Raw genomic sequence first — 20,934 nt, 5'->3', positions numbered from 1 at the left:
CTTTCCTCAATAAGCCACTTAAAGAAACAATGCTGAAGTACAGAGAGAGGGGGTTTATTAAATGTGGCCATGCTTGGCGGTGGTGGCACAGGCCTTCAAGCAGGTGGGTCTGTGAGTTCGAGGCCAGCCTGGTCTACACTGTGACAGGACTGCCAGGGCTGCAGAGAAACCCCCGTCTCAAAAAGAAAAAAAGAAGAAATGGGGGAAAAAAAAGGAAAGATAATACTGAGAGAAACCAAACAAACAAGTAAGGAAGACAGCATCGTGGGACCTGAACAACTCGGGGACTAGCAGTCTTGGTCTGGCTGACTCGGGCCAGCAGAGCCGCCAGTCAGCACTGCGCATGCGTGACCGAGCATTTCCCCGCCCCCGCCCCTCGCTAGAGCGGCGGAGGACGCTGCGCCTGCGCAGCCCGAAAGAGTTCGGCTTCTGAAACCCGGAGGCGAAGAAGGGACCGACCGAGTCCTGCCGAGACTCTTGCTCCCGCACCCCCGCCCCGCCCCGCCCCACCCCGCCCCGCCCCGCCCCGCCCCGCCCCGCCCCGCGAAAACCGCCGCGCCCCCTCCGGGGCGTTCCCAGCATGCCCCGCGCCGCTCCGGCCAGACGCTGGACTCCACCTCCCAGAGGCCCCTGCGCCGAGCCGCCCTGCAAGCCGCGCCTTTGTGAGCTCCCGGGGCGCCACGAGATCGAGCCCCGGGCCCCGCGGGACGTGCCTCGGCGCCGGGCGAGGAGTGAGGCGGCCGGAGGAGGAGCGGGGTACCGCGCGCGTGTGTGTGTGTGCGTGTGTGTGCGCGTGCGTGTGTGTGGCGGGAGGCCACGCCTCCGCGCGGGAGGGGCACGTGGCTGGGAGCCCGGGACCGCGTCCCCAGCCCCGGCGAGCCTGCGACTGTGCGGCTGGAAGTGGCGTGAGGCTCCGCAGAGTCTCGGGCCAGTGCGGGACAGCCCCCGGGCTGTGTGTGTGTGTGTGTGCGTGGGGGACGACACCTGCGTGGCAGTGCGGCCGCGCCACCCCCGTCTGAAGCACCCGTGGCCGAGCCTGCACCCTCGGCGAGCCCGGGGTGGTGGCGGCGGCGTGCGTGACAGCAGGAGACCACGCCGCGGTGCGATCGGGGACCAGTGACCGGATGCCGCGTAAGACTGGACGGCTGGGACAGCGTGTGCGTGTGTGTGTGTGCGTGCGTGTGTGCGTGTGTGTGTGTGTGCGTGCGTGTGTGTGTGTGTGTGTGTGTGCGCGCCGGTGCGTGGGGTGCGACCCCTGGGACCGACGCGAAGCTGGGACAGTTGTGTTGACAGTTCGTCACAGCGCAGGGGACCGCGGCTGGAGAGTTTGTTTGGGGACCCCGGTGACAGGGTGCCACTTGGTCGAGGAGGCCTGGGACCGAGGACTTTTCTTGGAGTCTGGGAGACCCAGGCTGTGACAAGTGTGTGACAGCGAGACTGAGGCCGTGGCGGTGTATGTAGGAGGGAGGAGCTTTATATACAGGTTTACAGCATAGTTGAAAAACCTCAGGTAGAAGAGAGCGAGTTTTCCTCCTGCTGGATGTTGATGTCAGAGGGTCAAGGCCGGGGCAGGAAGCCAGGACTAGAAAACAGGTTGCACTTGTAGGCTAACCAGCAACTCACAGAGACCCGGTGGGGCTGGGGCCCAACAGACCGTCTCCAAAACAACACGGAGAAACCCTGTCTCAAAAAACAAACGGTGACTGAACACATTTCCCCTCTCTTCCCTTTTTGAGGAAGTGGCTTTCAGGAGCAGCTCCTTGGCAGTGTCTTCCAGATGACACGGCCCCTCTGATGCCCACTGTGTAAAGTAGCTTCATTCGGGAGCCTATTTCTCATCCTTGTGGAAAGGGTAGAGACACACTTCCTGTTAGCATCATCATCTGTACACTGTAAATTCAGGTCTGGTTTCCAGTTTGGCTCAGTTACTTGCCCAGCGACTCCCTCGGGTATCTTCAGCTGTGAAAAACCTTTGTGTGCGAAAGGCCGGAAGGTTCTTACTTGATAACGCCTTCGCTCTTACTATTTTATCGCTGTAAGTGGAAGAGATAATGTAGACATGAAAGTGCGTGTTGAGTTCCGGAGTTCTAAAGTACACGGGGAAAGTAACTGAATTTAAAGAATGGAAGGCTTCTGGGCTGGCGGTGCTGGAGGCAGCCGGGCGCACTTGGAACTCACCGTTTCTTTTTCCTGTCCAGCTCTGCTTTCTCAGGACATCACCCCCCTCCCAGAAACGCAGCCGTATATTCTTGAAGCTTGAACGCCATGTCCAAGGTAAGAAGCATTTCTTAGTCCCTGAAATGCCACCTTATTTCTCAGTCAGGCTAAAGGGGCATTTCAGTTTCCAAGATTCAGCAGTCCGACAAAATCTCCCCAGCCCAGTGACTTGGTCTTGTTCTCCATGGCATCACAGAAGAGCGTCCCCAAAAGCCCAAGAGCGTCCCACCCCCCCAGCCAGCATTTGCTTCTTCATTCAAGGACTCATTCCACCTCCCCTATGGCTTTGGTGCTCTTAGGAACTCTAATGAGGCAGAAATACACTTGGGCGGTGTCTTGTCTTGTTTTTTGGTTTTATGGGTGTCTGCAGAGCACATGCATGCCCAGCGCCTGCAGACTCGAGAAGAGGGCATCAGATCTCCTGAGACAGGCGTTACGGACCACGGTGAGCTGCCATATGGATGCTGGGAATTGAACCAGGGTCCTCTGAAAGATCATCCAGTGCTCTTAACCACTGAGCCATCTCTCCAGCCCCTTGGGTGGTGTCTTAGGGTTTCTATTACTGTGAAGAGACGCCATGACCACATAAATTCTTCATCTGTTTATTTATTCATCATTCATTCACTTATTGTATAGTGTTCTGCCTGCATGTACACCTGCAGGCCAGAAGAGGGCCCCAGATCTCATTACAGATGGCTGTGAGCCATCAAGTGGTTGCTGGGAATTGAACTCAGGACCTCTGGAAGAGCAGCCAGTGCTCTTAACCTCTGAGCCATCTCTCCAGCCCCAACCATGGCAATTCTTATAAAAGAAAGCATTTAACTGTGAGCGGGCTTACAGTTTCAGAGGTTTAGCCCATTATCATGGCTGGGAGCATGGTGTCACTCAGACAGATATGGTGTTGAAGAAAATTTTTTGCTTGTTTGTTTGTTTTTCCGAGACAGGGCTTCTCTGTATTGTTTTGGAGGCTGTCCTGGAACTCTCTCTGTAGACCAGGCTGGCCTCGAACTCACAGAGATCCTCCTGCCTCTGCCTCCCGAGTGCTGGGATTAAAGGAATTAAGTAGAGAGCTACCGGGCCTGGCTTCGACTTTTTTGAAACCTCAAAACTTTGCCCCAGTGACACACTTCCTGTGACAAGGCCACACCTCCTAATCCTTCTCAAGAAGTACTACTCACTGATGCCTGAGATCCAACTATATAAACTTATGGGGAGAGGCATTCCTTGTTTGTTTGAGACAGGGTTTCTCTGGAGCCCTGACTGTCCTGGAACTCGCTCTGTAGACCATACCGGCCACCAACTCAGACTCACCTGCCTCTGCCAATAGAGTGCTGGGACTAACGGTGTGTGCCGCCACCACCCAGCCATCACTGTTACTTTACTACGGTGCAGTGAGATCAGGTGTCTGGAGTTCCTGTCCCTGTTCTTCCCTCCCCAATGATGGACCATAACCTTGAACTGTGAGCTGAAATAAATCCTTCCTTTCCCACTGGAGTTATTTTTGTCAGGGCGCTTTTTCGTTCTTTAGCTTTGTTTATCTTGTGTGTATGAATGTTTTACCTACGTGTATACCTGTGTACCGTGTGCCTGCCTGCTACACAGGGAGTTCCGAGGAGGGAGGGAGAGGGGCAAGCCCCTGGAACTGGAGGTGCAGACAGTTTGTAAGACACCATGTTGTGAGCACCCCAAGCTGGGAACTGAGCCATCTCTCCAGCCATTGTCGGGTTATTCTATCACAGCAACAGAAAAGACAGTTGGGACACCGAGTGAGGCCAGGCTGTGGTGGTGCACGCCTTTAATCCAACACTAGGGGCAGCAGAGGCAAGTGGATCTCTGTGAGTCCAAGACCAGCCTGGTCTATAGAGCCAGTTCAAGAACAGCCAGGGCAGTTACACACAGAGAAACCCTGCTCAAAACAACAAGGGGAGGAGGAGGAGGAGGAAAGAGACACTTGGTGATTCTAGTGTAGGATAAAAAGTCCGAGCTCACTTCTGGGGCTTGAAATCCCACCAATCCATGAGCTCTCCCCAAGTTTAGGACTTGAAGTCCCATGGATTCTCCACCTTCCTGAAAATCTCCACCCTGGAAAGTTCTGTCCCCAAGAAACTCTCTCTCTCTCTCTCTCTCTCTCTCTCTCTCTCTCTCTCTCTCTCTCTCTCTCTCTCTCTCTCGTGTGTGTGTGTGTGTGTGTGTGTTCGTGTGTTCTTTGCTGCTTCTCACCCAAGCAGAGACAGCCATCTCTGTGTTTTTCCCAGGGAATCTCTTGTGAGGTGTGTTGTGCGGTGTGTGACTTTGTGGCATTCCTTGGCTCCTGACTGCCAGGACACCTCTCTCAGGGCTATAACACTTACACCTGTCCAGTTGGCTGCACCAGCCATCACAAACGCCAGCACTATGTATGAGTTCTCCATTTGGATTTAATAGTCCTTATGAATATTTATGAGCTAGGTGACGTTCATAGGGTAAGGTGACCTTCCCCCATCTCAAGTCATGGTATACTAGAGCCGTCTTTTAGAAAATATATTAGTCAGGGTTCTTTAGAGCCGTGGTCTCAACCTGTAGCTTGCAATCCACTTGGGGGTTGAACAACCCTTTCACAATGGGTTGCACAGATATCCTGCATATCAGTGTTTACATTATGGTTCATAACAGTAGGAAAATTACAGTTACGAAGTAGTAACAAAAGTGGTGTTATGGTCTGGGGTCACTACAACATGAACTGTATTAAAGGGTCTCAGCAGTAGGAAGGTTGAGAACGGGGCGGGGGGGTCACCCACAGCCATCTGTAATGCCAATCCCAGGAGATATGATGCCCTTTTCTGGCCTCCATGGCTCCAAGCACATGCATAGTGAACAGACATACATGCAGGCAAAACACTCATACACATAAGCTCATAAGATAATTACTGTCAATAAAGATTACATTTTAAAGTGCTCTTTATAAAGAGATTATGAAAATAAATCCTATAGTCTTTTAATTAGTACATCTTTCCCCAACATTAGGACTTACAGGTGTTGGTGTAAACCTAACATTCTCCTTGTTTTCCTTTTATTTCATCTGCTCTTTGTTTACAACTTTATTTCTTCTTTTGCCTTGTTTGGACGCATCTAATTAATTATAAATCACTTTTATAAATTCTTTAGTTTCTAAGTTAATACCAATCCATCACTCACATAACATTCCTTTTTTTTTTTTTTTTTCTGCCCGGGTGTATCCTGTTTTCTCCAAATGGAGTTCTTTGGCGTTTAGTGTGAATCACCCATTGGACACTGTTGGTTTTAGTGTTACTGATCTGTATATGAGTGGTAACTCTTTTCTCCAGCAGTAAATAGTTTCTCAGAAGTTACGCAATTCTCATAAGAGAATACCAAAACCAAGCATGGCAATCACTTGACAATAATGTTTTAGAAAGTAAGGTGGTGGCTATAAGTGTTACAGCTCTGAGGGGAGTCAGGAGCCAAGGAATACCACAAAGTCACACCACACAACAAACCTCACAAGAGATTTATTGGGAGAGGCACAAGGAGATGGCTGCCGGGCTGGAGAGATGGCTCAGAGGTTAAGAGCCCTGGCTGCTCTTCCAGAGGTCCTGGGTTCAATTCCCAGCAACCATATGGTAGTTCATAACCATCTATAATAAGATCTGGTGCCCTCTTCTGGCCTGTAGGCAGACATGCAGGAAGAACACTGTATACTTAATAAATAGATAAATAAGTATTAAAAAAAAGATGGTTGCTTCTGCTCAGGGTAGAAGCGGCAGGGGACTAAGCAGGAAGCAGGCTTTATACTCTAGGGTTTCTTGGGGGGCGGAGCCTTGTAGGGTGGCCTATGATTGCTGGGATTTTGTGGCCTCCTCTTGGGGCAAGCTCAGGGATTGGTGACATTCCTTTCTCCTGATCTTGGGCTCTTTTTCTTTTTTTGGTCCCGTAGGGCAGAGCTTGACCACCTGCGTCTCCAGGGGCTAGAAACTGCCTTTGTGGTCTTTAGAGTAGTTGGGGGGGGGGACCTGGCCACTTGTGCCTTGAAGGACTTACAGTAGCCATACCTGTAAGTCCAGCACTTGGGGGACTAAGGCAGAAGACCAAGAGTTCAAGACCAGCTTGAGTTGTGTAGCTACACCCTATCTAAGGGGGCATATAAGACAGACAAGGCGATACACACACACAGTCTTAGCACTTGGGAAGCTGAGGCAGAGGGCTGTGAGTTTGAGACAGCCCTGAGCCACGTGCAAGACCCTATCTCAAAACAACAGAAAAAGCAAACCATATTTGCTTTTCCCAAACCATAGGCAGTCTAGCTGGTCCTGAGACTTTTGTGTTGTATTATTTTTGTTGGTTTGGGGCAGGGTCTCACAGTATAGCTTTGCACTCACTTTGTAGCCCAGGCTGCCTCCTGAGTGCTGGGATTACAGGAATGTGCTGCCGTGTCCAGGGTAAGCTACTTAATGGAGGCCCGTGGGAGCACTTGAACCAGGATGTGTTTGTGTCGTTTCAGGAGCTGGTGACCTTTGGGGATGTATCTGTAAACTTCACTCGAGAGGAATGGAAATGCCTGAACGATGCTCAGAGAGACTTGTACAGGAAGGTGACCCTGGAGAACTACAGGAGCCTGGTGTCGCTGGGTAAGAGGAGGTCTCTATGGATTTCCAGTTCTGCATGTGGGGCTGTGTTCTGCAGAATGTCTCTGGGATGCCTCTGAGTTGCTTTACTAAATTTCCCCTTTATATTAAAAAAGTTTTAAAGTCACGTGTGTGTGTGTGTGTGTGTGTGTGAGAGAGAGAGACAGAGAGAGACATTTGGAAATCAGAGGACAGCTTTCAAGAGTTAGTTGGCCCTGAGGATAGAATGCAATTCTTGCGGGGGGGGGTTGCAGGCAGTTAGCACCTTTCCCCAACTGAACCGCCTCACTGGCCCCTTTCACTATCTGTGTGTGCTGGGGAATTGTGCCACGGGCCACAGTGTGCACGTGCCGGTCAGAGGACAGCTCCGTGGAGTCAGGTCTCCCCCCGCCTTTCCAGGGTTCCATGAGTGGAACTTAGGCCAGGAGGCTTACACAGCAAGCACTCTTACCACTGAGCCATTTTATCGGCCCAGCATCTCTTTCTCAAGCCCCTGGAGTGGCCCGTATGCCCGTAGCTCCGTGAGTGCAGAGGGCTGGTGTGTTAGCCAGGGTTCTCTAGAGGAACAGAACTGATAGGATGGGTTTATATACATGGGTGTACTCATACATGGTTTTCACAAATGTTACATTATATGTACATCTGTGTATATATACATAATGTGTATGATACATACATACACATGGGATTTATTAGAATGGCTTACTGGATGTCTCGGCTGGCCTTCAGTGCACACCAAAATCTCAAAGTCGGCTCTGATTCCAGTAAAGCTGTGGCCTTGGCCAGCAGGATCTAGAGCAAGCAGACTCTTCATATCGGCTGTCAGGGAGAGGTGTGGGCCAGACTGAAGGTGGATCTTCCCACTTCAAATGCTCTAATTAAGAAAAAAGGCCCTGGCCACGAGGTGGTGGCGCACGCCTTTAATCCCAGCACTTGAGGCAGAGACAGTTGGATCTCTGAGTTCGAGACCAGCCTGGTCTACAAGAGCTAGTTCCAGGACAGCCTCCAAAGCCATAGAGAAACCCTGCTTCGAAAAACCAAGAAAAAAGAAAAAAAGTCGGGGACTGGAGAGATGGCTCAGAGGTTAAGAGCACTGACTGCTCTTCCAGAGGTCCTGAGTTCAATTCCCAGCAACCACATGGTGGCTCACAACCATCTACAATTCAATCTGGTGTCCTCTTCTGGAGTGTAGACAGAACACTGTATATGTAATAAATAAATCTTTAAAAAAGAAAAAAGTCCCTCTCAGGTGTATCAGCCACGTGGGTTTTAGGTAGCTCCAGGTGTGGTCAAGTTGACAACTAAGGACAGCCACTGCTGCTGGAGAAGGAGGAGTGCCTCCGGAAACAGCCCGGGCAAGCTAGCAAACCCACTTCCGAAAGTTCCGAGAGAACTGCTTCCCCCCCCCCTTTTCCTTGTTTTAATTCAGAAAATTAGTTTTCATTTTACATTACCAACCCGAGTCCCCCCCCTCCCTGTCTCCTGTCCTCCCTCCTTAGCGTGGGTAAGTCCTTCCTTGGGGAGTCTGTACCAAGTTGAGGCAGGACCAAGCCCCTCGCTGCTGTATCAAGGCCGAGCATGGTGTCCCACCTTAGGGAATGGACTCAAAAGAGCCGGTCCATGATCCTATTGCCAGGACCTCTCCCCAACAAACAGATCAAGTCACGTAACTGTCGCCCACATCCAGAGGGCCTGGTTCAGTCCCGGGCAGGTCCACCAGAGCTCTCACTAGCTGCTGTCAGCCAATCTGCCGCCTCCTTTTTCTTCTGCTCCCCCGCAAAAGTTAACATTTTACAGAGTAGGTAGCTTTTTACAGCCTGTCCCTTAGTGTCGCTCACTAAAGAATATTCCCCGTCTCCCTGAGCTCCCACCTGTAACCGTCACCTTCCCATGAGCGGGGGTCTCGACTTGGTCTCCGAGCGGGGCTGATTCCTCTTGTTTCTTGGAAGCAGGAATTCCTGTTTACAAGCCAGCTGTGATCTCACTACTGGAACAAGGAAAAGAGCCCTGCATGGTGCAGAAGGAGGGATCCAGCGGTGCAAGCCCTGGTGAGTGGGGACAAGCTAGGGAGGGGGGGCTCCGGTCGGGAGAGGCTCACATGTTGGCCAAGGCCCAGCCCGTCGTTGGCGCTTCTGGAGTAGGTTTTGTTAAAGCGTGTGGTCCATGCGAGGGACAATCCAACAGGCTGCTTTAGACTGAGGGAGGGAGGGAGGGAGGGAGGGAGGGAGGGAGGGAGGGAGGGAGGGAGGGAGGGAGGGAGGGAGGGAGTTTAGTACGTGCACAGTCTGCAGCAGTAGAAGAAGAAACAGCAAGCTGCAGAGAGGCAGTAGAGCATCAGGTCAGACGCTCACATTGACAAGGGGAGCCGGGGAACCAGGAGTTTTGGATGGACACAGGGCTCCAGGCCTTCCCCGAGTGAGACTTCCTATTCACGGTCTCCACCATTAACCATTCCCACCACGGGCTTTTTTTGTTTGTTTCATAGGGTGGACAGTAGCTGCTTTGGGAAGGTGCCTGGGAATATCTTCCTCCTAGCTGTGTTCAAGGACACTTTTTTTTCTGAAACAAAGTGCTTCAAACTCTGTGGGCCTCGACTCATGGGGGCTGTTGAACAACCCTTTCTCTGGGTTTGCCTAAGACCATCAGAAAACACAGATACTTACATTATGATTCATAACAATAGCAAAATTACATTTATGAAGCAGCAACGAAAATGATTTGATTGTTGGGGTCACCACAACATGAGGAACTATATTAAAGGGGTGCAGTATTAGGAAGGGTGAGAGCCACTGTTCGCAAGGGCATGGTATTCCCTTTTTGTAAGATTTGCTTTTATTTCATGCGTATGAGTGCTTTGTCTGCATAGTAAGTACACCGCACGCAATGCCTGCGGAGGCCAGGAGAGGGAGTCGGATGCCTGGACCTGGATTCACTAACATTTCTACACCACCGTGTGGGTGCTGGGAACTGAACCCAGGGCCTTTGCAAAAGCAACCAGTGTGCTTGCTGAACCATCTCTCCAACACTGTGCACATGGTGTTTCTACTGGGGGCTATTGCAGTATTATTTCCCCCTTCTCACAGGGATGGTTTGAGAGGGACAGCCCATCCCCAGACAAGGGGTCTTGGAGAACCCTAAAACATGCAAATGGGTGAACTAACTGCACCTGACAAATTTTTTTTCCTGGTTTTTTCGAAACAGGGTTTTTCTGTGGCTTTGGAGGCTGTCCTGGATTCACTCTGTAGTCCAGGCTGGTCTCGAACTCACAGAGATCCGCCTGCCTCTGCTTCCCTAGTGCTGGGATTAAAGGCGTGCGCCACCAACGCCCAGCTCAATTTATGTTTTTTTTTTTAAAGATTTATTCATGCTGGGCAGTGGTGGCTCACGTCTTTAATCCCAGCACTCGGGAGGCAGAAACAGGCAGATCTCTATGAGTTCAAGGCCAGCCTGGTCTACAGAGGGAGTTCCAGGACAGCCTCCAAAACAATACAGAGAAACCCTGTCTCAACCCACCCACATACACACACAATTATTCATTATTATATGTGGGGGGGTGTTTGGTCTGTATGTATGTCTATACCACTTGTATGCCCACAGAAGCCAAAAGAGGGCATCAGATCCTCAGGAACTAGAGTTGCAGCTGGTTGTTAGATGCTATGTGGGTGCTTGGAACCAAGCCCAGCCCTCTGAAAGAGCAGTGTGTGGTGTTAACCACTGCGCCATCTCTCCAGCCCAGCACGAGACAGTTAAAAGACTGAATGTAATACACATCCTAGCACCAAGGCCTAGGAAGAAACACGAGCACAATCCCCTGAATTATGCTTCTGTACACTTTATCTCACAAGTTACTATTATCTCTGCTAACTCATCCCTCTTCTCTGGATCCAAATGTCACAATGAGTCCTTGTCCTTTTGTCTTTTAGTTTTGCACTGGTTGGTTTGTTGCATTAAAAACAAAAGAAAGAAAAAGAAAAACCTAGACTCATTCCTTTTCAACCACTCATTCCTCTTTTTTTTTTTTTTTTTTTTTTTTTTTTTTGGTTTTACGAGACAGGGTTTCTCTATTGTTTTGGAGACTGTCGTCCAGCCCGGCCTCGAACTCACAGAGATCCGCCTGCCTCTGCCTCCCGAGTGCTGGGATTAAAGGCATGCGCCACCACCGCCCGGCCCACTCATTCCTCTTACACCGAAAGACTGATGCTTTAATTCATTCATTCACTTACTCTTCACTGAGTTTTCTGCTTGGGACGCAGCATCCTCAATGCTGTGGCTTATTTGGAAGTTGTAAACCATCAGAGAAAACTTAGTCTCACAGCTTTTTTTTCAAATGCGGGTATTTCCAGGGTGATACTCGAAATAGAGATAATCAGAAGAAATGGGTTGGTAGGAGGAGAGACGGGTTTGGCTGAGGACAAAGAATTCCAGGGCTTGGGGAAGTAGCTCCATTGGTGGAGCGCCTGCCCAGCTTCTGTAAAATCTTGGGTTCATCCCCAGCACTGCATGAATCTGCCATGGTGGTGCACACCTCTAACCCCAGCACGGGGGAGGTGGAGGCAGGAGGATCACCTACATGGTGAGCTCTAGCGGGCCTGGAGATTCTGTCTGGGGTATAGGGAGGGAGCATGGGTATATAAAATGCAGCCTGCAGTTGAACTCAGAGGCTTGAAAGTCTGGTTTAGAGACAATGAATGGCCGAGAGGTAACACCCGATGCTGGGGTCTCAGGGAAGCAGATGTTTGACAGTTTTCTGTAGTAAATAGCCTCTATGGTTTCTTTAAGTTGTGTGTGTTTGTCTACTATTTATTTTCATTTCCATTATCAGTTTTATTTCCTGAGCAGTGTAATCTCATAACTTTCTTTTATACCTATAAATAGTTTGCTATTTTAATTTCTTGTATGCTTATCATTTGAGAATATTGTACTAGGTTGCTATTCATAAATCAGTTGTTTTTCAAGATCCAGCATGTGCATTTATTTTATATTCCTATTCTCTTTTTTCTTTCCTCCTGGTTTTCTCATTCATTGTATTCTCCAGCTTTGGATCATTTCATTCTCTTATTTGGTGATAAATTATCAAGGGCTATGAGACTTCCTCTGTGTATCTTCAGCTGTCTCCTGTGGAATCTGATAGTTCATACTTTCTTTATTATTCTTTCCTATAGTTTTAAATTTTCCTTTCACTTGAGATGTTTAGAAGATAATTTTCTTGTTCCGTTACATTTTGGTCTAGTTGTCTTATTGTATCTGATCGGACAGTTTTTTTTTTAATTATAATTTTCTTTTTGGAGGAGGGAGTGTTTTGAGACAGGGTTTCTCTGTGTAGCCCTGGTTGTCCTGGAACTCGCTCTGTAGACCATGCTGGCCTTGAACTCACAGAGATGCACCTGTCTCGGGTAGTAGCAATCTTAGGATATGTTTATAGACTGTAAGCTGCATCCATATGCATCATAGGATTTGAAGAGTTTTGACACAGATTACTTTATATACTAATCTTTGACACCATGTAGAACCTTTTGTAAAATTGGCTTTAGAACCTTTACATTTCATGTCACTTTTAGAATGAAATTGTAAATGTCAAAAAAACTTTGTTTGGGATTATGTTTATATATCATAAAGATCAGTTCCCTTTCTAGTTTTACTTTGCTAAAAATTTTCTACTTACCAGTTCAAATACACATTCTACACTTTTGGGGTGATCATACAATTTTTTTTTTTACCGTTAACATAGTGAATGGCACTGATTTTCCAATATTAATCCAACCTTATACATTCCTTGGGTTAATTATTTTGGTCAAAATTATGCTTCCTATATTATTTCTTTGATTTTCTATGGCTTTGTTAAACATTGTGCATTTATGTTTAGACACTATTGCTCTGTGGTGTGACTAATTTCCTGTGGTTTCTTTATCTGGCTTTATTATCAAGATAATGCTGGACTTGTAAAACAAGTTCAGGAGTCTCTTATTATCTACTTTCTGAGAAGGCTTCACGGAATAGTATTCTTTTCCCTTAAATCTTTGGTGGAATTCACTAGTGAGGACATACGTAGGGAACAGATTCGATAAATATAGGACTGGTTTGGTAATTTAATTCTTTTTTTTTTTTTTTTTTTTTTTTTTTTTGGTTTTTACGAGATAGGGTTTCTCTATTGTTTTGGAGGCTGTCGTCCAGCCCGGCCTCGAACTCACAGAGATCCGCCTGCCTCTGCCTCCCGAGTGCTGGGATTAAAGGCAGGAGCCACCACCGCCCGGCTATTTTTTTTTTTTAATTTAATTCTTTTGAGTGTAGAGAACATCTCTCTGATTTCAGTCAGCACTTTGAAGTGTATTATGATATGGCTTAGAACCCTTGAAAAGACCTAACTTACTGATGTGAATATGTTGGCCCACCGAGATGGCTCATCAGGTAAAGGCACCACCGAGCCTGATGACCAGAGTTCGACCCTTAGGACACAGGGTGGAAAGAGAACCAGAGCCCACAGGTTGTCCCTTGTCCTCCACACAAATGGTAAAGCATTCACTTATGTGTACACGTTAGATAAATGTCGTTTTTAAAAGTGGTAATCTTATTGGGGACAAATAAGGAAAACTCAAATTAAAGCCTATACTAAGTTAATAAAAGCAAGCAGTTTGATAGGAATTTATGTTTTCATGAAGACATTGTGGCTTCAGGAATCAACTGAATCTGTGTGTGTGTGTGTGTGTGTGTATTGGTTTTTGGAGACAGGTTTGGAGGCTATCCTGGAAATAGCTCTTGTAGACCAGGCTGGTCTTGAACTCACAAAGATACACCTGCCTCTGCCTCCCGAGTGCTGGGACTAAAGGCATGCGCTACCACCGCTCGGCGAAAATTTATATTTTAGAACTTATTACAAAGAAAAATGTTGAGAAATATTTCCTAGGATGTAAAAATTAACCATAGATTAGCTCTAACTGCCCTGGAACTCACTGTGTAGACCAGGCTGGCCTCAAGCTCACAGAGAACCACCTGCCTCTGCCTCCCAAGTGCTAGGATTAATATGGTGTATGCTACTGTGCCCAGCTTAATCACCTTCCTTAATTTAGTTTTAAAGATGCATTAAGAGATGTTAAATCCTTTAATTTCTCTTATTTTACTTTTTCTGTTTGATCACTTTTTTTTTATAATGAATTAATTTTAAAACATCTGTTACCTTGGTATCCTTTAGATTGGGATTATGTATTCAAAGGCGTTGAATTTTCATCAAAGCAAGATATTTATGAAGATTCAGCCAAAGTCCTACCAGTGGAAAGAAGCCATTTTAGCTATAGCCTTGACTATCCCAATTTGAAAGACCATCCAAGTGAAGACTGGTTTCAGAACAAGTTGGGAGGTCAGGAGGCACATTCTAATCAGCTTCATAGAGACACCCCTGAAGATCAAAGTAGCGGGGGTGATCCATCTTGGCAATCATTCCATCAGGATGCAATACTCGATGTCCCCCAAAGTTACTCTACCAAAGAAAGAGGACCTCAGTGTGAGTCACGAAAGAGAAGCTACCAGAAAAAGCCTGCTGAACTGAGACACAAGAAGGTCCATGGAGAAAAGAAAGTCCTCAAATGTAATGAATGTGAAAAGGTCTTTAACCAGACCTCATCCCTTACTCTCCATCAGAGAATTCACACCGGAGAGAAGCCCTTCGCGTGCATTGAATGCGGGAAAGCCTTCAGCCAGAGCGCAAACCTAGCTCAACATAAGCGAATCCACACCGGGGAGAAGCCTTACGAGTGTAAGGAATGTCGGAAGACCTTCAGCCAGAATGCGCATCTTGCTCAGCATCAAAGAGTCCACACCGGAGAGAAACCTTATCAGTGTAAGGAGTGTCAGAAAGCCTTCAGCCAGATCGCGCACTTGACGCAGCATCAGAGAGTCCATACCGGAGAGAGACCTTTTGAGTGTATGGAGTGTGGGAAAGCCTTCAGTAACGGTTCGTTCCTTGCTCAGCATCAGCGGATTCACACGGGAGAGAAACCTTATGTGTGCAATGTGTGTGGGAAAGCGTTCAGCCACCGAGGATACCTGATTGTACATCAGAGAATCCATACCGGAGAGAGACCCTATGAATGTAAAGAATGCAGGAAGTCTTTCAGCCAGTATGCACATCTTTCTCAACACCAGAGAGTCCACACGGGAGAGAAACCTTACGAATGTAAAGTCTGCAGGAAAGCTTTTAGTCAGATGGCCTACCTTGACCAGCATCAGAGAGTTCACACGGGAGAGAAGCCCTACGAGTGCGCCGAGTGCAGAAAGACCTTCAGCAACAGCTCATCGCTCACTCAGCACCAGAGGAGCCACACGGGAGAGAAGCCCTACACGTGTAAGGAATGTCAGAAGACCTTCAGCCAGAACGCGGGCCTTGCTCAGCATCAGAGGATCCACACGGGAGAGAAGCCGTATGAATGTAGCATTTGCGGGAAAGCCTTCAGTTACAGTGGGTCTCTTACCCTCCATCAGAGGATCCACACTGGGGAGAGGCCGTACGAGTGTAAAGACTGCAGCAAGTCCTTCAGACAGCGTGCACATCTCGCTCATCACGAGAGGGTCCACGCGATGGAGGCGCTCCTGTCCCTTTCCTCCCCGCCACCCTCTGCATCCAGCCAGTCGCCAATAGCTCTACATAGTCTCGATCTCCTAAACATGATCCAGATCTGACCCATTAGGACATTTATATTTCATCATCCTGGCGTCTACGTGTCGAATCTGTTTTATGTGGGTTACTGAAATAGCTTTCCGGTATATCCACCCACGCCTCTGTCTTTTCACTTTCAAAAAGCACCTTTTGGTCACATTATTTATCCTCCATTACTTAAGATGACTCACTGACACCTAAAAGTTCATAGGGGAAAAAGCACACAGTCCTTAAGGTAACCTAGCAGGCCCCTTATTTCAAACTGCCTTCTAAAGCCTTTATGCCACTGTCCCCATCCCTGTAGAGTGAGCATAGATCCAGAATCTAGTCCTTGCTGTTCCATTTTCCATCCCTAAGTTCAGAGCATTTGGTCCCTTGTACCCTTCAGGAGACTAATAATGGTTCTACCTCAAGTTATTGGGAGAAGTAAACCACGCATGTCAGTTTCTGAGCAGAGTGCCTAGTGTAAAATACTATTAATCTACAATAAAGATATGATGCTGCACAAAGAAGAGCTGATCATTTTAATCATAAAGATTAAATGCCCACACAGACCTGGGGCATTAGAACTTTGGCTTTAATTAGAGATACTGAAGTTGGGGGCTGAGGATGCAGCTTGGTTTGTTAAGTGCCTCATTAACATGCACAATCCCGCATCCAGTCTCCAGCACCACAGAAGATGGGCACAAAAGTTCACGGTTATTCTTGGCTATGTGGCAAGTTCAAGTCCAGCCTGGGCTAAACAAGATCATATATATATAGTCATTGTTTTTGTTTTTCAAGACAGTTTCTCTGTATTGTTTTGGAGGCTGTCCTGGAACTCACTCTGTAGACCAGGCTGGCCTCGAACTCAGAGATCCTCCTGCCTCTGCCTCCCAAGTGCTGGGATTAAAGGCATGCACCCCCACTGACGGGCCTCACAAGACCCTATCTTATGTGTGTGTGTATTAAATGAGTGACATCTAATGCATTTGGGTTGACATTAAATTGTTGATAGAGGGGAAACATGTTAACTTCATTATTCAAGTTCTATGAAGCTTTTTGGAGTAAAGCAATCACTCCGAGGTAGAATTTACTGAGATATAATGTTATATATATGAAAAATGGGTATTTATAAAACAAGCAGAAAATCTGATCAGTAATCAGTGACCTAGAGCACTTACCAAGATGTACCATAGCTATCTCCAGCTGGGTAGTGGTGGCGCACGCCTTTAATCCCAGCACTTGGGAGACAGAAGCAGACGGATCTCTGAGTTCAAGGCCGGCCTGCTTCTACAAAGCAGGACATCCTGTTACACAGAGAAAACCTGTCTCAGAAAAACAAAAAACACCACACATTACGTTATTTTGTCTGTGTGTGTATGTGCGCGCGCGCGCGCGCATGCATGTGTGCACGTGCCTAAAGAGTCCAGAGGAAGGCACTGGATTCCCTGGAGCTGGAGTTACACCTGTTGATGAACCACCCAGTCTGGACGCTGTGCTCATAACCACTGAGCTATCTCTCCAGCCCTACATCTCAGTTAATTCAAAAGAATTCAAGTCTTGTGAAATGTTTTCTGGCCAGAACGGAATGACCTTAAAAACAAATGACAGAAAGATAACTGGAATGTGCCCAAAATTTGAATCAAACTAGCACCCGTATCAGGAATTCCATTCAAGAAGACCTAAGAATGGACACTAGGGGTTTGCAGAGGGCTCAGCGGTTAAGAGCAGTGGCTACTCTTGCAGTGGCCCTGGCTTAGTTCCCAGCAGTCACCTGTAACTGCAGGGTCAGGGCTTTTGACGTCCCCTTAACGGCCCCCATGGGTACTGCACACAAATAGTGCACATGCAGACATGCAGCCAAAACACTCCTAACATATGCATAACATACAAAAATCTCTCTCGAAACAATGGGAGCAATAGAACAGAAGACTTAGAGTATCCTGAGTACCAGGCTAGCCTGTATGAGGGGGCCCCCAGCAAGGCTCAATCCCCATCATCTGCCCCTCCCCAATTCTGAGTGGAATTCATGGAAAATCAAAACAGAAACTGACTCTTTGAGAATGTCCATAAAACAAATGAACTACTCATGTGGTGCACGCCTTTAATCCCAGCACTCGGGAGGCAGAGGCAGGTGGATCTCTGTGAGTTCGAGGCCAGCCTGGTCTACAAGATCTAGTTCCAGGACAGCCTCCAAAGCCACAGAGAAACCCTGTCTCGAAAAACCAAAAATAAATAATAGAATATATGTTGCCACTGTCTGGGATTATAACAGGCACCTACAAGTCCTTGTGGTTTTTGTTTGTTTTTTGAGACAGGATTTCTGTGTTAGCAGTCCTGGCTGTCCTGGAACTCACTCGCTTTGTAAGCCAGGCTGACCTCGAACTCACAGAGATCTGCCTATACTTAGTCCCACAAGACCACCATAAAAGGTGCCCAGAGGTCCCCGGTTATGATCCTGGAACTGGAGTTGCAACTACAGGTCCTGAGAGCTGAAACAGAGTCTTTTAGAAGAGCACTTGTCAGCAGCTGTACCCAAACCACAACGTGGAATCAAATATATTTATTAACAGAAAACACTGACATACAAGCTGGGAGATCAGAAGTGTGACAGGCTTCCCAGAGAGCGTACTTTTTCTTTCGCTTCCTTTTATCCTCACCTGTGCCCACCCTTGTCCACGCCCCTTTGGGCTCACCCCTACAAGCACCCGTTGCTCTTAATCACCGGGACATCTCTCCAGCCCCCTACTTCTTGTTTTGTCAAACAGGAACTATCTATTAAGTAGTCCAATCTAGTTTTGAACCCATACGGATCCCCCCACTTCTGCCTCCTGAGTTCTGGGGTTAAAGGCATAAACCATGCCCGGCCCCCCGGGCCTTACTTTTTTTTTTATTTTATTTTTGGAGGCCTCTCAATGAACCTGGAATTCACCTTTTCAACTATTCTGTCTGACCACCAACCCCGCCCCCCCCCAGATCCTCCCAGAACTGGGGTGACAGGCGTGTGCTGCCATGCCTGACTAACATGGGTGTTGGGAGATTTGAATTTAGGTCCTCTTGCTTGTGTAACACATGTGTAGCTTGAAGGTAAAGTTGCTAAACACTTTTTTGGGATAAGTTATGTGGGTAGCTCAAGCCAAGTGGTGATCCTAGTTGCTAAGCCATCCAACACTTACCTACTTCAGATCTATTTCTCCTTTTGCCTGTTGGCTCTTTAACTTCATTTCATATGTACCTCTGGGAGTCAACTTATGTCCACTTAAAATTATGTGGTTTTGGAAACTGACCCCTTTATTATAGCTTTTTTTTTCTGTGCTAAGAATTGAACCTAGAGCCTCACCACATGCTTGGCAATTACTCTGTAACTTTTTATCCTTTATTCCTTGCTTTGGTCTTTGGTTTCAGCTTTTTAAGTGTTTATACCCCCTATCCACCTCTCTCTCTCTCTCTCTCTCTCTCTCTCTCTCTCTCTCTCTCTCTCTCTCTCTCTCACACACACACACACACACACACACACACATTTTATATTTATTTCCTGCATTTAAGGTGTCTTTTGGGTAGTCCAATCTTATATACTCTTTTTAGATAATACATTTTACTGTGTGTGCATGAGAATAACTTGCAGGAATTGGTTTTCCCCCTTCGCCATGCGGGTCCTAGGGATTGAACTTAGGTCCATCAGGCTTGTAGCTCAGATTCATTTGGAGTCTCAATTGAGAAACTGCCCAGATCAGGCTGCGGGCATGTCTGTAGGCGATTGTCTTAATTGGAAATCGATGTCTGTGGGTAAGAAACTCTGGGCAGGATACTCTGAGCTATACTTCGCATAGCTAAGCATGCGAAGAAATGTGCCCTGGAAGTGTATGCCAAATAACCTTTCTTCCTGAGCTGCCTTTAGTCAATGTTTTACCGCGGCAAAGTAGAATACATACATGTTCTACTACCACTGAGCCACACATGCCAGATGGCATGCTCTTAGGGACACTGTCGATCTGGAACCAACCGCCCAGGCAGATGAGAGAGAATATAGATTTGGGCAGGGGTGAAGGGGGCTAGAAATGGAGAGAGACAAACATGCCTCTCCTCATCCTCTTCTGTCCAATTCTTCATTGCTGCAGTGACTTTTTGTCTACATATCTGAAAATGTAACATTAAAACAGCACACCAGCTGCTTTTACCCGGCCTGCAAGTTGAACTTCCATAAGTTTAGGTTGTTTTACTTGTATTAGACTTTTTTATTCCTGAGACAAATACCTGAGCAAAACAAGGTAAGATTTATTTTGGTTTCAGTCCATCATAGTAGTAGGGTGAGCCGGGTATGTGGTAATCAGAAGAGAGGGGTAAGGGGAGGGATAGAGGTTCTTGTGAAAACTCCCCAATGTATCAGTCAGCTTGAGCTGCCATAACAAAATACTAAAAATTGGTTGACCTGAAAGGGGAGAGGGGGGTGGGGAAATGGCTCAGAAATTTAGAGCACTTGTTATTGCAGAGGTTCAATTCTCAACACCCACATGGTGACTCACAGCGATAACTCCAGTTCCAGGGAATCCGATGCCTTCTTCTGGCCTCCGAGAGCACCAGGCACATGCATGGTGCACGTGAATCCGTGCAAGCAAAACATTCATACATACGAATATTTTAAACTCTTTATTCTCTCATTCAATACATCCAGACTGCAGCTTCCTCTTCCTCTCCTCGCAGTCTCCTCACCACCTCCCCTCTCCCCGGGATCCTCGATTTCTCTTCAGAAAAGAGTAGGACCCCCTGGAGTATCAACCAAAGCCAGCATAACAAGTTACACTAAGACCAGGCACCAACCCTCCCATCAAGGTTGGATGATGCTACTCAGTAGGAGGAAAGGGGTCTGAAGAGCAGGGAAAAGCGGAGACACCCCCACTCCCGCTGTTAGGGGTCCCACAAAACCACCAAGCTAAAGAACCATAACATATGCAGAGGACCAAACACGGACCGTTGCAGGCTCCAAGATTGCTTTTTCAGCCTCCGTGAGGCCCTCTGAGTCCTGCTTAGTTGACTCTGTGGGCTATGTTCTCCTGGTGTCCTTGACCCCTCTGGCATTTACAAGCCTTCCTCCTCCTCCTCTTCCTCAGGGTTCCCTGAGCTCTGCCTAATGTCTGGCTGTGGGTCTGCGTCTTCTATCACATATTCATACATATAAAGTAAAATTTTAAAGTCTTAAAATTTTTTTGAGAGGGTGGGACATGATACAGTCCCCAGGACACACCCACACTCCCATGATCTAGTTCCCCCAGTAAGACCTCACTTAAAATTTCCCAGAGCCTCCTACCAGCTGGGGATAAGCCAATGATGGACATTTCCTATTCAAACCCCAACAGTTGTGGTCAAATGTAGACACTCCCATGGTCAGCACTATAAACTTTTTTTAACAAGTGTTCTCCTAAATAGCTTTTGCAGAAAGAAAACACATATAAACGAGCCTGATTATATACA

General features: G+C 47.5%; 1 protein-coding gene across 4 annotated transcripts; it reads left to right on the top strand.

Moving 5' to 3' along the window:
* Positions 1–602: 602 nt before the first annotated feature.
* Znf583 (zinc finger protein 583) lies at positions 603–15,988 on the top strand. 4 transcript variants are annotated; one of them, XM_040734008.1, is made up of 5 exons: positions 603–756; positions 2,199–2,274; positions 6,713–6,839; positions 8,789–8,884; positions 14,023–15,988. In XM_040734008.1, the coding sequence occupies exons 2-5, from the start codon at positions 2,266–2,268 to the stop codon at positions 15,504–15,506; spliced, it is 1,716 nt and encodes a 571-aa protein (XP_040589942.1). In that variant the 5' UTR covers positions 603–756; positions 2,199–2,265; the 3' UTR covers positions 15,507–15,988. The 4 variants fall into 4 exon arrangements, with proteins under 4 accessions (XP_040589942.1, XP_040589940.1, XP_040589944.1 ...); XM_040734006.1 differs by having other exon boundaries at positions 603–1,131; XM_040734010.1 differs by having other exon boundaries at positions 604–731.
* Positions 15,989–20,934: the final 4,946 nt, after the last annotated feature.

This window comes from Mesocricetus auratus, unplaced genomic scaffold (assembly GCF_017639785.1).
Source record: "Mesocricetus auratus isolate SY011 unplaced genomic scaffold, BCM_Maur_2.0 Super-Scaffold_100037, whole genome shotgun sequence".
Classification (NCBI taxonomy): Eukaryota; Metazoa; Chordata; class Mammalia; order Rodentia; family Cricetidae; genus Mesocricetus; species Mesocricetus auratus.
The sequence above is the reverse complement of the archived record's forward strand: the minus strand, read 5'-3'. Positions and strand labels throughout refer to the sequence as shown.

What these genes read in the sequence shown, in the direction of transcription:
- Znf583 (XM_040734008.1), top strand. An exon ending in CAGGAGCCTGGTGTCGCTGG is followed by an intron (nt 6,840 to 8,788) that starts GTAAGAGGAGGT and finishes TCTTGGAAGCAG; the next exon opens with GAATTCCTGTTTACAAGCCA. An exon ending in ATCCAGCGGTGCAAGCCCTG is followed by an intron (nt 8,885 to 14,022) that starts GTGAGTGGGGAC and finishes GGTATCCTTTAG; the next exon opens with ATTGGGATTATGTATTCAAA.